The 18,037-nt window shown below is 39.3% G+C and overlaps 1 protein-coding gene across 35 annotated transcripts in view; it reads right to left on the reverse strand.

Annotated features, from left to right (window-relative positions):
- LOC6580893 (microtubule-actin cross-linking factor 1) overlaps positions 1 to 18,037 on the reverse strand; it is an 84,365-nt gene that overhangs the window by 42,684 nt on the left and 23,644 nt on the right. For 14 of the 35 annotated variants that reach the window (XM_032730436.2, XM_032730437.2, XM_032730434.2 and 11 more), the window contains exons 5-8: positions 2,924 to 3,203; positions 1,938 to 2,851; positions 1,503 to 1,871; positions 86 to 1,004 (exon numbers count right to left, since the gene is read on the reverse strand). In XM_032730436.2, the coding sequence (XP_032586327.1) occupies positions 86 to 1,004; positions 1,503 to 1,871; positions 1,938 to 2,851; positions 2,924 to 3,203 (2,482 nt within the window). Of the gene's footprint in view, positions 1 to 85; positions 1,005 to 1,123; positions 1,148 to 1,502; positions 1,872 to 1,937; positions 2,852 to 2,923; positions 3,204 to 3,488; positions 4,146 to 18,037 lie in introns of those variants that run through there. The other 21 variants (XM_015164518.3, XM_015164491.3, XM_015164519.3 and 18 more) reach the window with 3 other exon arrangements.

Raw genomic sequence — 18,037 nt, forward strand, 5'->3', positions numbered from 1 at the left:
GCTGGCCAAACGCCGTCAATTGAAAAGCGACTTGTCGACCGACGCCCACGCCCTTTTCCCACTTGTAAGACGCCCACCAACTCACCTTCGGCTCGGGCGCGCTTCTCAAACTCATCGAACAAGCGATTGACCTCGTCCATTTCGCGGCGCAAGCGCCGTAGCTGTGGATCATTGGGATCGCCCTCGCTGAGCAGCTTGTCAGCATCATCGTTCAACGCACGCCGTATGGCCGTTCGCTGCTCGGGTCCCATGGCCAGGAACTGATCGAAATCCCAGCCCTTGACCACACGAATCGTGGCAAAGATCATGTTCTGGCGCAAGCGCAAATGTTTCTTCTGCCACAGCGCAACAGAGCGGTCGAAGAGACGCTTCAAACGTTCGGCAGCATCGATGGCCTCCTGATCGGGTGGCGGCAACAGCAGACAGGCTCCGGGTATGGAACCCTCCTGTCCCTTAGCCGTACGCACTCGCCACTTGACACGGCCTGAGTTATCCAGCAATGTGACAGTCTCGCCCTTCTCAATCTGCAGTTGACCCTGTTGTTTGTAGGCGCAGATCGCTTGGACCGGACCCTGCCTATTCACCGGCTGCCTGCGCTTGTTGAGCGGCACAATCGTCTGAGCACGACGCTGAAGCGTGGCAACGGTCTCGCCGAACGCATTCAGCTCCTCACGCAGATCCTGCATGCCGCGCAACAGAGCTTCACCCTGATCCAAGCCGAAATCGGACTGCGAGTATTTACTGTTGAGTATCTCATCGCGCTTACTGAGCCATTGCTCGGCATCCTTGATCTCGGCAAAGTACTGATGGTATTCCGTTGCATGCTTCAGATGCACCTCCAAGCAGAGTGTAAGCTGTAGCAGCCACGCCCACTGCTGTTGTAGGGCCGTCAAATGGGCCTCGATGCACTTGGATGCCGGATGCTGCTGATTGAGCAGCGCCTCGCCACGATCCAAGATTGTGGCAAAGTGCATCTCACGCTTCTCCAGTTCGGACATTAAGTTCTGTGAAGATTTAAGAACGGCAATATTAGTAAAGCTTATAAATAGAATAAAGGGAGTGCACTTGGTTGGTTGCCTTCAATTTTTTCTTTCATTTCGAGGCTATTTAAAACCGATCTTACCTCGTCGCCATTACCAAATGCACGCTTGGAATTAGATAAAGCACAATACACATATAAACAACATCAACAACGACTATCAACGGCTTGCCGAAGATTTAAGGAATAGTAGATAGATAAAAAGTAGTGAGTAATACGATCGTAAAAGAAGACTAATACAAATATTTCCATTAAATAAATGATAAAGTTTCCACTTCAAGAAGTGTACCATAATAATGATAGAGAGTCGGACTAAAATATTTGCCCAAATGGGAAAAAGTACATAAAAGTAATTATAAGTATGCGGACCACTCATGCATGGAACACTCCCTCAGTCATGCTCGTGTCTGCTTCACATAGATAAATATTGATCTCACATTGATCGTATAGCTATACTATTTACCTCATAGTATCTGTGCACAGAAGGCAAATCGAGTTGTTTGTCCGCCCAGTCGCGTGTGATCTCGACCTGCTCCTTCTCGTTGAGCCATTGAAGTTCAGCTGAGGCCTGTCCAAGGAAGTGCTGAAGTGAATCCAAATCGGATAGACGCTTCGTGGAGGTGCTTAGCAGCTCTGCATAGACCTTCTGCAGCTGATTGAGTCGCTGCTGGTAGAGGTTCAATTCATCGCCCGAGAACTTCGTCTGCTGGCGCTCATCGTTCAGTATTTTGCTATGGAACTGATCAATGATTTTATGTTCGTGCTGTTGACGATCCAGTTCCTCCTTGACAGATGGCAGGTCACTGCCATAGTCAGCGGCAAGCAATTGTTTCTAGAATCACAACAATAAGTAGTGGTTAGCTATAAACCTTTAATATTTGAAATGTTTCTGACTCACCAATTTATTCTGGCACCACTCAATGTGCTCCTGCAGATCGCGGAAATGTGGATTCGTATCGATCTGTCGTGATTCGACCACCATGCGCGTTTGACGCGTCACGGTCGTCTCGTGGACGGGAAACTTTAAGCCGGACAGCTTCTGTACCAGGTTCGTATGGAAATTGGTGCGGAGTTGAGCCCAGCGCTGATGCAATTTGTTGACCTTCTTGTGCAGCTCGCTGACATGGGGATAGCGACCCTCGTTGAGCACGTGACAATCCTGGTTCATATCCTGTAAGGGCTCCTCCAGATGCCTGATATCTGTTTCGAGTGCCTCGACAATACTCTTGGCATCTACGGGATGCAAACGCTCTATGCGCCTGCTCTCCTCTGAGATACGCGTCTCTAGCTCGGTCAGCTTGTGATCTACATGCTTGATTTCGCGTTGCACTTTATCGGCGAGACGCTGTAAGCGCTCCAAGCGCTCGATTTCCTGCTGTAGAATAACTTCACGATCCTGCAGGGCTGTGGTCATACGATACCAGGCCTTTTCAATGGCATCCGGACGCAGATCTGCCTCCACATCCACTTCACCCACTGTTTCGAAGTAACGCTCTAGCTCCTTATAGATCTGAATGAGCTTGGATTTGTCGCGTTTCCGTGCGGTCACCTCCTCGCTACGGAAGCGCTGCAGATCGCTCAGCAGACGCTTCATCTCAATCAGCGTGGGCGGGAACGAACGCTCCTGCAAATAGGCGGTCTTCTCCCGACACCAATAGATGAACTGTTGTGCCAAATCGCGATACTCGTGCACGCGACGTTGTGACTCCATGTCGAACAGGGGGTGAATGGATGGCGGCTCCGGGAATACATCGTACAGGGATGAAATGTAAGTTATCAGGGATTTCTCATCCGGCTCATTGGTGTCCACATCTAAGAATACAAATCAAGCCGATTTTAGTATAACAATTTACTTCTAATTAATTAATAATAATCGTTACTCACCCTCTGGGTCCAATAGACGCGTAACACCGTATTCTTTCTCCACAATATGGAATGCCGTCTCGAGGCGTTCGCGCGGCCGATCGTTCCTTGCCTTTCGCCAGTCAAGCAAGTCCGGTCGGTTGCGATGCACCAACGCCGAGAAGGCCAATCCATCGCGCCAAGACGATGTAAAATCATTGACACGAACGCCCGGATACCGAGCCGTCGAGCGTCGCGCCCAGCGCAGGAGGGCCTCACGTGCGGATACGTTGTCCTCTTTGCCAACAACAATATCGGAAATCTGAATTAAATTTAAATTAAATTAGATATTGATGATCCAAGTTCAAATTGAAATTGAAATTGATTTATGATTATGCTTCTTATGTGTCGAATGTAAATGGAGCAAATGTTCCTAAAATTATTCATCACAAATAGCTGTAAAAAAAACTTCAATGGTTTCTTTGCGTATAGATAGAGAGATATTTTCTTGAGTGAAGATAGATCATCAGCCATCAACTCTTCACATTATAATAATTTCGTAGAGTATTGCCCTCCCCTTCGAATATCATCGTAACCCTTGTTTTACCTCTCTGCGCTGCATGCTACTCGACTCAATGGCCGGCGGGATCGCGCGTCGATACTCCAACTCGGAGCTACGTATCATCTTAGCAGGTGGCAGCAAGTCCTCCGCCGGTTGTTGATTCTCCTCGGCGCGACTCAGCGTGGTCACCTTACGCACTATGTGCGTGGTCACACGTCGATGTCCATTTGGAGCGCGTTGCGATGTTTTGGTACTCTCCACGCTGGAGCCAAGCACCTCCGTGGAGATGCGCTTGTTGCGCGTCACCTGCTGATAGCTGCCGGTAGGAGCACCACTCGAGGGTACCAGGGCGCGACTGCTATCCGATGTACGCCTCAGGCTGCTTCTACCCCCATCCACTGCATCCTGGAACGTGACGATGCGCTCAATGTTCGAGCGCTCGTGTGGCACAGTCCCAAACGGCGCCACGCCCGGATAGTCAGTGATGACTGCCTCGACAGTGCGCTCCCGTTTCGTTTCATGGCGATAGCGCAGATTGGAGTCATCGATATTGGTCGTTATGGCTGGTCCACGGCTGGTGTGCACCACTTCGCTGCCGCTGCTTACGTGGGGTGGACCACCATTCGTTTGCCGCACCAGCTGCTGAGTGCGCTTCAGAGTCGACTGTGAGCTGGAGCTGGAGTGCATGATTTCGATTTCGACTCCAGCCTGTTATCGTTATCGTTGTCGTTATCGAGATATCGTTGATTTATTATTATATCGTTTTGTTTTCTTTTCCTCACTTGACTTTCTTTCGTTTTGATTTTCGTTTCGTTTTCTCTTGTGTCTCTTACTCTCTCAGCTCTTGATTCGTAATTCTATTTTTGTGCGTGATTTCAAACAAATGATTATAATTCGTTTAAACTGCCTACAACAACCGCCCCACCGCATTTCTCGTGCTCACAGACAATTGAGTTGCCGGCACCGCAATTTGCGTTTAATTAAGTCAAAAGCCGGCCAAAACCAGCCCCGCCACCGGCACCGGCATTGGCACCGGATGTCTTGTTCTGAGTCAGTGCGAAATACCCAGCCAAAAGGCACCCACAGAGTCGAGGGCTTCGCCCCACAGTGGTGCTCAACTTGTTGTTATTGTTGTTGCTACCGCTGATGAGCGAATTATTTATGTCTTGTACATACACATAATTAGCCAGCCAACCAACTAGAGATTGCCGGTCCAATTGTCTAACTGTCTTTGGGAATTTTATTACTATGCCTTTAGGTAAAGTATATAGTGCTATAGATAGAATATGTAACGAGCAAACGATGCATTGGTTTACAAAATATCTGTGCACCTATTAAATTATAAATATATATAATAAATAAATCCTAAACCTGTCCAATTCAGGCATATAAAATGTGTGACATTAGAGAAAGTGTTGTTCAAAGACCAGAAAATATATCATCAGATCTCAAAATTTCAGTAATAATTTATATTGTATATAATTTATCTCTTGATTTTGTAATTCGGGATAAATAGCAGCAATGTTTTCCTAACTTTCTGTTTTAAAAAATCAGTTCAATTAAATAATATACATCCCAATACTAGTTTTGTAATTATGTACAATAAACTAAGGAGCTTAGTGCATCTGCTAGTCGTTATGCCAAATGTAATTTATTTATTATAAATATTTCTCTTCATATATTTATGCGCACGAAAAAAAGAGTAACAACAACCATAACTAAAAGTTCATGTGCACGGAACGAGCGAAGCCGCGGGGCACAAATCACGACAACAACAATACAGCTAATTGTGAAGCTAGAAAGGGAATGATTTTGCAAAGGAACGTATTGGGATGGAACACGGATGAATTCACTCTCTCGATGGCTAACAAGCTGTTCCACAAATTCCATAGAGAACTGTATTTGAAGCTATTCACATAATGTGTATAACGGTTTAGATAAGATATGTAACAAATGTCTATCAAATTCAGATTGCTTAAAAAAGAATTGATAAATATTGATTTAGACTTTTAAATAATGACTGAGTTTATGCATTCGATTTATTTGTTATTATTTCAATTAGCTTGACAGTCGCTTTGTTTAAAAGCGTTGATAAGCAAGGCCATCAGATATGATATGAATTTGGAACTACTATGAAAAACCAAATCTAATCATTATAGCTCAAGATCAAGCAAGAACAACAACAACAACAACGACAACAACAACAGCAATAAGTTGTTTGGCCAAAATGAGCACCCACCCATTAATCTACCATTGAAAGGCGACGCCTGCGCAAATGCGTGACATGGCGGTCGACAGCTCCTCCTCCCATACAGACACACACACACACACACACACACACACACACACACACACACATTCACACTCACACAGATCAACAAAAAATGCTAATTGCAACATTATTAAAAGCAAAATAAAATAAAAATGCTGCAGTTGAATGAAGTGATTTTTGTTTTGTTTTTGGCTTTAAGTGTCTGCGGAGGCGACACTAAGAGGCGTTAATGGCTTGACATTTTGAATGGAGCCGCAGCCGCAGCCGCAGCCGCAGCAGCAGCAGCAGCTGTTGTTCTCTCTATAACCAAGTAGCTCTTGCCTATTTTGGCTGCTGGCTACTGTTTGAAGTTGACGACTTTAGACAATATTTGCATTGGCTTTGCAATGACAGCACATAAATTCAAATCGGGCAAATCATAAAATAAACAGCCCAAACAAAAAGCACAAAATATTTTAAACATTTATTTTTGCTAAAATGAGCTGAAGCGGAACAGAAGAGGGAGATGCCATATGTCTGGGCACGTCATTATTTTTACTGCTATTGCAGCAACACTTTATTACACTCACTCACACACACACACAACAGACAAACACTTGAAAAAATGAATTCGTCTTATGAAGCACACTTAATTGAAACAAAATTGAACTCAATTGCATTCAGATTGAAATCAATTGATATAGGCGGCATTTAATAAATCAAAAATAACGATACTGCAGCAGGCGCATTAATAAATCGAGACAGACACAAAGATTGAGACGCGGTCAGCTCGAGGGGGCTTTTACGAGCCGCTAGCCAGATATAAATCCCATATGGAAATTGAAATTGAAGCTCGGCGCGTTCTCTGACATCATGCAAAAAGAGTTTTAACTTGTCTTGTCTTGTTTTTTGTTTTGTTTCCATATTGTTGTTGGTGTTGTTTGTTTTTTTGTGATTTGTTTTATTTATGTGTGTATTTTAAGCATTATTATATTGACTTTGTCTTTCACTTGTTTATGATTTTATTTATATATATTTTTAATTAACTTGGCAGATACATACTGCTAAATCAAATTAAAAGTATACAAAATGCATATAAATTTCAATTTTATTTAACATCATGACTATCTATTTAGTTAATCTTAAAACATATCTCAAACATGTTTATTACTTTTTAATATGTTTGAAAAGATATTTGTGTCGTTAATTTTCTTCGATAGATGTCTATCATTGTAAAATTAAATTATTTTTATCATTTTTTTTTTTTTTTAATATTTTATTTAAATTTCTTTATATTTGTTGATATTATTGCATATTAGTTTATCCTCACGTAGTTTGCTCTCATTTTATGTAAACTTTTCGTTTCAAATTATTAATTTTATTTTTATCTTTTTTTTAATAAATATTCTTTCTTTTAATCTGGAGCATAAAAGCCGCGCGAATTTTTGCTCTAATTATTTATTTATTAATATATATATTTAAACATTGAAAAAATTGCAGCAAGGCACATGACAATATTAGTTTAGATTGCTATCGTTCTACGTTTAGCTGGACATAGGCATTTTACGACTTATAGATAGTATTACAATGTACAATTGTATTTATATCTCTCTATATATATGTACGTTAAAGATACATGCGACGGGGGGCACTAACAACGAATGTGTGCGGCGGCTCAACAACGACTAAACGCGATCGGACCAAGTTAAAACGCTTAAAGTGTTGCTCAGGCCAGGTGTTTACGGTTGACGCCGTCGCTGCTGGCAGCGCTGCTGGCGTCTGTTGTGGCGAGAATAGAAAAAGCAGCAACAAAATACGCATTTGAGACGAAATGGAATTGGCACAAGAAAAACGCCAACCGGCGTTGGCGTTCCAAAGGCAAAGCTTGAACAAAAATTGTTTAATTCGGAATTGGAACTGAAATTGCGATCGTGCTGACAGCTGTGCGTGTGTATGTGTGTGTGCGTGTGTGTGCGACCGTTGACGCCAACGTCGACGTTGACGTCGCTGCCAGCAGACAACCCCGTTATGGATTGCTGACTTCGAGCTCAGCGCTCCTACCACATGACGTATGTATATTACAACAACAACAGCTACACCTGTGTGTGCATGTGTGTGAGTGTGTGTGTGTGTGTGAGTGTGTGTGTGGCTGGCAGTCATAGCAACCAACGCCTACGCCAACGCAGCGCCGCAAGAACAACAACTACTACAACAACAACAACAGCTGCCAACGCAGAACAACAACAAATATGCAAAATGAAGGTTACAATAGCAAAGAGTAAAGTACAACTTAAAAATGCTCGAACAAAAGATACCTATTGAATAGAGGTGAATATTCTCAGCCATAGTAGCTTTAGTAATAGTTAATACTTAGTTAGTGATAAACGTCATAATAAAGGTCCACTACAAATATCTGCTATGTAGGATGTGGAAATTTTAAGAATGATCTTAAAACAAGCAACTTTTAAATAAACTTCTCATTTGATAAAAAAAAATTGGCTAAGTCGATTTGAAGATGATAAGCCTGTCTTACTTGGGCTCCTTCATTCTGGGTATTCTTTATGCTTTAGTACAGGTATTACATATAGATACACGACAGGACATTAGAGTATTTTTATATTATATATTATAGCTTATATACTTCGATAATTTATTATCTGAACAAGTTAAGGAACTTGGAATACAGTTTAGAGAAAATGAAATCTTATAGCACACAAATAAACAAAATCCAATATATGTATCTAAAAAGTTCATGGAGAAACCATCCAAATGGACATAAATTGGACTATTAGTTTTTAATGACTAAACCTATCAAGTGGAAGCGGCGAATACAAAGCAATGGATAAGCATTTAGCTAGTCTACCGTAGACAGATAGTTAAGGATAAATATAAAAGTCGATTAATCGGATTATCATGTGTCTTTTAGCTGTGCAGGGTCTTCTTGCATAAGCATTTGCGGCGCCTTAACTTGTTGCTGTTGCTGTTGTCATTTGGTTTGTGGTAGCCAAAATTTACCATGTTGCTACAATGTTTGACTTGGACTTCTATTCACCTTTGTGAGTCAAAACATTTCGGGCTGCGTCATCGAGACATCAAAGCCATCAGGTAGTCGCTCTGCTAGTACTTCTTGGCCCAAAATAGAAATCGAGACAAAAGCCAAAGCCATAGAATGCTCATAATAACAATAAGAATGCCAAACATAACACACACACAAAAAAAACAATCCTAAGTCTTCGGGCGAAACCAGAAAGAACAACAAGTTTTGTGATTAAGACTTGACGCTCTGCGCAGTTGCACAGTGGGTCAAGTCAGTTGTAATCGGAGAATCATCTGCTCACTAATTAGAAGAAACCAAACATCGGCTTCTATTGCTTCCAGTGCGGCTGCTGTTGTAGTTGACTGACCCCACGACATTTTCTTTGCCTTTGCCGATTCGCACAAAACTAAATTAGTCAAAAGTAATTTGAATTTGATGCTCATAACATATCACGACTCAGTCATTACACAGCTGGGCAAGCTGCGCGGCACTGCTCCAACTGGTCAGCCAAAGCCATGGAGTGACCCGAAAATAAAACTTGGACAGACCACCAAAACGACCATCACTTTTTACAGGTTACACAAGCCAGAAACAAACCCAAATGCTGGGAACTCTTTTAAAGTCTAGCGAAAAGGCCACAGTGGGAAAAAACAGGGAAATTTTGCGAATTTGGCCATTATTAATGGGTAATAAAAAATGTACTAAATGGGACAAAGCAACATGGCTGAACGTTGAACTACAGATAAAGAAAAGTAAAACGAAAAACAGGAATATCATCATAAATAGTTATTAGCTTAGCAAGCTCTACTAAAAATATAAAATATAGGAAAGATATTTTCTGCACGGATAAATGAAAACATATATATTTATATATGTGGTTTTTTAATCTATGGGTTTTTAATCTCTAACAAATATTATTGCAGACTTTTTAATTGAAGTACTAAGTGCTGCTTGACTCTTTCATTTGTTATTTTTATAGTGAAGCAGTGCATGAAGTAAAGTTTTCGGTTTGTTTTCAAGTAAAAGCCTGCTAAATTGCACTTTGAGATCAGTTCCTAAAAAATATTCGTATTTGTGCATATTCGTATATATTTTTGGGTATTTATTAGCTTAGCTTATTAGGTGATGATTTAGCACTACAAATCATACTAAATGTGTACTAAAACTTATTAGTTCAATAATTTATAACAGTGTCTGTAGACTGAATAATCACTTTTATATTATAAAATTGGCTGATGTACATACTCTAAAAAAAAGTAAAAGATTTACTCCTCGCATATAAATTAATTTCAAGTAGGTTATTACTTTTAAACACTTTGAAATATTGTTAAGAATGTGGGCGAAAATGATCTAAAATGTTTTCTAAACAGCTTAATTATATTTTAAAATTAATACATATAAATATGCATATATATTGAAAATAAAAATGTAAACAAATTAAAAACTTCACTTAAAGTGTTCATAAATCTTTTAAACGAGTAAACGTGCGCCTAAGTACCTAAATATTTAAATGAATTTGCTTTGCAGTCGATCTAGAAGTGTGCGCTAAGGTGTGCTAAGAGCAACCATTTCGAGCAGCAATTAAAACGCGTTCGAATCATATTCTAATCAAAAATGGTCACACAAACTGTCACCGCAATATCCCTTATAGATGGTTGTCTAGAAAGTGTAATTGATGCGAGTGGGTGTTGAAATCTCTATAAATGTAACACTCGCATGCGAGAGACGGGAAATGCCATGTAACGATTGATTTATATGGTAGGTAGAGAGGTTAACCTCCCCACACACATACACACTCACACACATATTGACAGAAAGGGGGGACTGCAGGGTCTGTGCTAAAACAGACAGACTGACAGTTAGGGAGTCACATATATAGGAGGCTAATTAGCATTTTGCATGAGCGACCAGCCCGTGTTGCCCTACATGGCTAAAAAGCCAGTAACTACAGCTGTTTTGTATTACCTGCTACGTATATAGACAAAACATATATACAGCTAATAAATATATACATACGTACTCGTGCATTGTATGTAAACAGCGAAATGGAGAAGCGCTACGATGGCACATTGTTGTTGCCTATTCGTTTCTAGCTACTGCAATTTTTGCTGCTGCTACCAATAGAATTGAAAATCTAATTAGTCAAAAGTAAAACAACAACAAAAGAAGCAGGGATACGGCTGAGGGAGAAGTCTCTGACTAGCTTATTAATACCGATGTGATGCAAGAGAGTAAATAGTTGTGCATTATCTATGCATTTTCTGGTAATTTGAGCAACGTTTCGCACCTAGAACGTGCTATTTGTGGTGGCTAAATAGCATCGCAATCTCAAATAGCTCATAAATGTGGGAAGTGCTAGATACCCAAACGGTAGCTCAATGCGATTGCAATTAGAACCCGCACGATCAAAATCGTAAATACTTCTCTAATCTGTTATCGATACGATAAACAAATCTGTCGGGATTATCGTTTATATGGCCTGTAAACAAGGAAATATAATAGGGAAGCCCAATGGCATGAACAATTTGTCTAGCTAAATAACATGGGAATATGACAACTGTAAGATTCATAAAAAGTCTATTAGTATACTATAGAAATAGCTAAAATGAACCAAACATATGCCCACAGCAATTATTGAACCTTAGAATTTCCATACGGTTTCGGCAGTTAACTCATATGACCTAATATAAGCTTAGTTTGAGTTCAGCTACGAATGTTGAATGATGTTAATCACAGATTAGATATCTTCTACTTAATATAGGTTGGCTTAAAGAAGGTCAAGCTAGAGCAATATTTAAAGTAATTATTCAAAGTGTTCGCTATGCAACAAGAACATCTTTTTAGCTCAGGTTTAAAAAAATGGCTCAAGATGATTTAGCAGAAAAGAATTGCTAACATTTTTTACATATTTTCCTAGAACAGACATTATGCTGATCAGAGAAAGTACTGATTGAAGAAGCCACTAGTTAGAAATTCAAGCTGACAAACACTTTAATAAAATACTTTTTATTTTTGATTAGTTTCAGCTTGCGATTAAATTACAGTTTATTTATAGCCTCAGAACATTTAAAACTTTTCTTACAATCATATTAGAATAAAATTTTGGTGGCATCTTGACAGTGACTTAACAGTTGCTGTTCAGCTGTTAAGTTCATGTAAGTGCTCCAAGTAACTGCTCCCTTGCTTATAGTCTTAAGGGTAAATATCAAAGATTGATGTGAATAACTATAACAAATAGAAGCAGTAATTTGTATTTAGCTATTATATCACGTAATTTAGCTATTCAGTCGCATTATGTGAGCTTTAGTGTGGGCACGTCATTTGACAAGCCAAATATGTAACATTCCTAGCTGCTTTTACTGTCAAGCGGCAAGCGGCAAAGCGTGTGGGCTCGTCATCAATAAAATTATAAATTACATATCACTCTATAACTATATAACCAGATATCTGACTGGGCACTCAGAATGTAGCTAATGTGAAGCACACAGATACGTACTTGAGCTATTGAAATGATTGTTGCTGTTGTTATTGTAATTGTTGTTCATTCATATTAATTATCAACGGTTGTGAATTGAAACACGTTCGAGCCGCGTGTAAGATACCCCTCAAATTGAACTGAGCTGAACTGATCTTTGCTTATATGGCTAGCTTAAACATTTGCATATGAAAATGCGGAATTTTTTGCGTGGTTGCGCCTCGCTGTCTAAACTGGCCAATGCTATATATACATATATATATATATATATATGTATATATATATTTAAATAGATATATACATACATTGAGAATGTATTGAGTGATTGAGCGCATGTTCAACCTGTTTGCAGGCACTCGGGCCATATTTGTGCAAAAGCTGCTAAGCAATTTATTAATGAAACGAAATGGCAAACATTTAAAAATATTGTGACTGGCTACATACACATCGATCTATACATATATTTCGATATAGATTTTGATGTTCGATTCGGTTTTCAGCAGCTGCCCACGCATCATAAACGAAATTCAGTCATCGGTATCATAAATTGAGACATATAAGTGCATTTTGTTTGTTTTGTTTTTCTTTATTTTTCCATTTCTGTTCTGGTTCAGCTAGCAAGTTCGTTGCTTGCGTTGAAGTCTTTCGTTTTTGTTTCTTAGTACGTGACACTTCTAACGCGGTGGGTCAGCAATATTGTTATATGGCTGATGTCATGACCAAGGCATAAACAAATAACACATTTTATTTCATTTCATGCCATAAGCCTTCTGTTATTGGCTTTCAGAAATAATACGCTTTTGTATTTTGTTCCACCTGAAGCAGCGCTGAGCGTCGACTGTCATTGAGTCGGTTGTGGCGCAGGTCTTATAATAAATCAAAATACCAAAAGCTGATGATGTGAGCCGGAGCAGTAGCTCGAGATACTTTCTTTAGAGAACAAATCTGAAATTAAAAGCTGACTTTTTGCTAGCTTAACGCATGGGCACCCCAACTAAACATCAAGTGCTTGTTTCATTTTTTTTTTCTGTTTGTACTTTTATGGTAATCTGCCCAAATACAGCAGGCGCATCTGTATCTGTCGGATACAGCGCAAATGAAACACCTGAGCTGTGCCCAAGCACAGTCAAAAAAGACAAAACGAGTGTTGAATTATGTGCAAAAATTGCTTGGAAAATTAGACGCAAAGCTTATAATGAAAACGTTTGTCAGGCGTAATTCGACATAGATTTCACAGACTTCTTTTAAGCCGTGCAGCTAGTTAGCCAGCGGCACTCTTTAATGCTCTGTAAACGAGAAGCCTATCGGGTATATCAAGCTAAGTTCAGTCAAGGACAAGCATAGATCATTCTATCATCATATCAAATCATTCTCTCAGCATCACCAAATATATATAGAGTATATATGGCATATATTAGCTGATCTGAAACATCTAATATATTGTTCTTAAAATTAAATACAGCAGAAATTCACAAATTTAGCAATGTGGAAGAACATATATCAAATGCAGTTCAATTAAAATGAATAATCTTGAAATGAATAAATAATGAATCTTAAAAACCTGAACAAAATATACATATTTATATATTTACGGCTATTTGGCGAATTTCTTAACAATCTTATCAAGTATACATAAATTATTTAAGAGGTATTATTCAAATTTTTGACAAATTCTGTTTACAGGGCAACTTTTCGTGGCGCATGCTCAACCAGTTTAGCCTGCTGCTTAAGTCATAAACTTATGAATTTGTCTGTTTTTCTGTCTTTCTGTCTTTTTGTGCTCAAATTAAACAATTGAGAACGCGCACAGCTTAGCAGCAACTAAGTATCTCCAGCTGACGGAAGTCAGCAAATGTTTTAAAGTCAAGGCGAAGGCCTGTCAGAACTTGACTACTCACATAAATACATTATATAGATATATATACTTTAAACACCCCGTGGCACTCCTCATTCGAGGGAAATTCTGAGCTTTTGTGGGTGTTTCGTAGATCACAGCGATTATCTATAAGGCACAATTTATAACTTAATTATAGCCAAAGCAGCGTTACAAACTGCCGCCGGGTTTGCTTGGCAAATTGATTGCAATTTATTGGCATCGGCTTCGCTTTGAATTAAACATTTCGTATTTTGCACATTGACCTATAAAATGCGCCATTTAATTGAATTTAATGCAAACGGGCAGATAGACAAACACACAGAAAGACAGACTTGAAAAATATAAATAACAATGCGAATATCTTTGCAATTGCCGTATAAATAAGCATTATGTCATAATTGAAATTCAACCGAAACGCGATCTCCAAACGAGATTTCGTTCAAGTCAACGCCCCAAACACAGTTTGTCTGAGTTAAATGCAATTTCGAATGCAAAATGGCATAATAAAAACTCAATTCAGATCAAAGCTAAAGTGTTTTTAATTTTCTTATTATAGCGAAGAGTGATATATTATTTAGATACTTTTAATTAACGGAATTCGTATATGATATCATAGTTGGGTAGACAGAACGATGGATAAACCAAAGAATATATGAACAATAGACAACAGATGGATACATCTGCAAATATGGAGATAGTGCCGATAAATAGATTGAAAATATATAGTTCAAAGACTTTCGAGTGGCAGTAGAATTTTTGGTGTGAGAAAATACTTGCTCAAAATTCAAAATATTTTAGATAAAATTAATTGGAAAATTTGTTTTTAGTTAATTCACATTTGAAGAATTATGTGGAAAATATTCAATAGCAATATAACAGAAGTAATATAAAAATTGGTTTCACAAACCGAAAATGACTGTTACAGAATCTCTCAATGCGTGGAGCTATGAAGAAATATATGCCCATAAAAAAGTCAACTGCCAGCCCCTTAAATAAACTGGCACAACTTGATTATACCCTTCCTTTTTTTCATTTTCATTTTGGGCTAACCATTTTTGGGGCTACATAGGGTACATACACACATATATACCATTCATTTGTGTATAATAAGCAGAAATATCCTTTTAAGTCGCGCTCACAAATTTGCATTGCGAATGACTAAATGACATCAGCGACTCACAAACAAACAGCAACAGATACAAAGATACGCAGATACACAGATACACAGAGAGCGAGAGACACCCGCAACTGCAGGCCGCAATATACATAAATCCTTGGCCAACGACAATTGCCAGGCCAAGACGAGACGCGTGAGGGGCGCACACGTTAAATGCGAGACAGCAAGAAATAATAAATAACATAAACAGTAAATGACGCGCGATTGAGTTTCACATTGTCAAGTGATTTACAATTCGTTTTGCCTCAATTGAATCAGCAGCAACAGTTGCTGTTGTTGCCTCATGGCCGTTGTTGTTGTCGTTGTTGTTGTTGTCGTTGTTGCTGTTGCTGTTGCTGCTGCTGCTGGCTGCCACCGCGGCTGACTGGCAGCATCATTGAGCATTTATGCGCCCCATCGATCAATCCGAGCCGCCGAACATCGAACGCAGCTCGATGCGGCATGCGCCGTCACAAATTACGAAATACCCGAGTTTTAAGTTGCATCTAGTTTGGTTGCTGTTGTTGTTGTTGCTGTTGTTGACACACATTGTGACTCGAGACACGGAGACTCGAGACGCAGTGCGGAAATGTGCAACATGCCCGATGACTAAGCGAGCCCCAGAGGCGTGCCCCAAGCCAAGCCGAACTCAAGTCGAAAGCTAAGAGTTGATATAACTAATGAGAAACCCATCAAGGAATTTACTTGTGCACAGCTCTGAGATATGTTTTTCATGTTATACATGCAAGTGCAAGTGGCATGTTAAACACCTTTCTGCTCACCTCAACTACAACAGAAATATTTGGCTTGAAAAGAATTGCAATTGCCTTAAAAAGTAATTTGAGCTTTGCGCTATGAATCTTCGGAAAAAACTTCTGAATTCAGCCTTTGGAAATTATAAGAAACCAAATAACACTGTATGAATGTATTTAAAGCACTATTAAACATTTTAACACTCATATAAACTCATACATATGTATATCTGTATATAAAATTGGTAATATTTCGGATTTCTTAATCGAATTGGAAACCATTTTAAATTGAAATATTTAGTTATTAACACGTTTTTTAAATTGTAATAATATAAAATAAACAAAATTGATAAAGTATTAAAAACCAAAACAACAAATTTCAAACTTCAACAATTTACTCTATTTTTTTTTTCAACCTCGAATTTATGTCAATTCTGATTATCTATTCGAAATTAATCGAAAACAAAAAATTAACTGCCAATAATACAGTTTAAAAAACACTTATGATGTAATCTAACAAATATTCAAAGAAATCGTATAATTTTCTAATAATAATGGGCTCACATTAATCCGTAGCTACTGCTCGAGGGTCTGACAAATGCTATCTAAGAGAATATTGATTGATTTGAAAATAGTTTAATTTATACATTTACAGCTCGACTCAAGCTCGATGCTTTAAGGCTGCAATCATATTTCAGAGATAAGATGCTTGTTATTTGGTGAACAGCTTCATTATGCGCAAAGGTGTCGCAACGGGCACTACAACCTTTTCCAGAGCTCCATGCGATCGAGTGCGTTGTTAATTTTCGTGTTATTTTATGTTTTTGGCTGTGTAGGTGGCCTGGCCAAGTGGCTGATTTGTGGCGGCCTTGTGGACAATAACAACAACAGTTGACGAACTGTAGCAGCCACTTGGACTTGGTTATGTGTGTCAGTCAACCGCTCAGTAGACGCTGAGACGATGCTGATGAAGAGAAGGTAAACTGGCTACCTTAAAAGGCAGCGCCGCGTTCGCCAAAATAAGTCAACAGAGCCGGAGAGATCTGCTGTAAAAATAACAGCTGCTGGGTAGTAGATCAGGCTCAATATTTAACCGAAAATCGAAGCTGAAATAACCAATATGTGTGCGTGTGTCTATGAGTGTGTTTGTTTGTGTGGGCCGAGCTGCAGTTGTTGATCAATGAATCGATGACGAAACTATAACATACGTGTACATACGTGTATATATGTACAAATCTACAATATATACAGCAAATACGCCCAAATGAAAACGAACTCGTTCGTTGTGTGAACATTTGTTAACGAATTGGGCGGCCAGTTTGAGGGTCACCTTCGCCCAATTGTTGCGTGTGGGCGCCACTGACGCTGTCTTTGATACTGTCGCCATGTTGGGCAACATTTCGTGGACCTGCCCACAGTTATCCAACACTTGCTCCATTTACGCACTCACACACACACACACCCAGTCAAAACTCACTGAGAAACCAGTTCTATGCTTGCTAAAATGCAGCGAGTAGTTGGATCAGAAACAGAGTATGATTGCTTTTAGGATTGTAACGACAAAAGAATGTAACAAGTACATTGCCTAGCCTAGCTTATATAAGCCCATTAGGCAATAATGTTAAAGCTATTATAAATGAAGGAACCAGAACATTCCGCCTTACAATGAAACGAGTTCGCAAAGGAACGAGCGAGATCTGATTCACTCAAATTTGATTATCCTAATTCAAATGCGAGCAAACACCTTAGTAATGTAACGAGAGCTACGCGGTCAGATTCTCTCGTTACTTTACTTACTCGTTTCTTCGCCTTACAGAGATAGGTTAAGCTTAACATAAATCAATTTTAATTGGAGTTAAGCTAATTATTTGGCCTTAACTCTATGCAGTTTCTGTCTAACATATTTCGCTTATCTTAATTAGTACAACTAACTCCTATAGAAAGTAACGAGAGATATAGTAAATACGGTGACAAAGAGTCTCAGTAATAATTTTCAACTGATCTTCAGTAAGATGAGTTAGGGCGGGGTACCTTACAATCGAGATCT

This window comes from Drosophila mojavensis, unplaced genomic scaffold (genome assembly GCF_018153725.1).
Source record: "Drosophila mojavensis isolate 15081-1352.22 unplaced genomic scaffold, ASM1815372v1 contig_81, whole genome shotgun sequence".
Lineage (NCBI taxonomy): Eukaryota > Metazoa > Arthropoda > Insecta > Diptera > Drosophilidae > Drosophila > Drosophila mojavensis.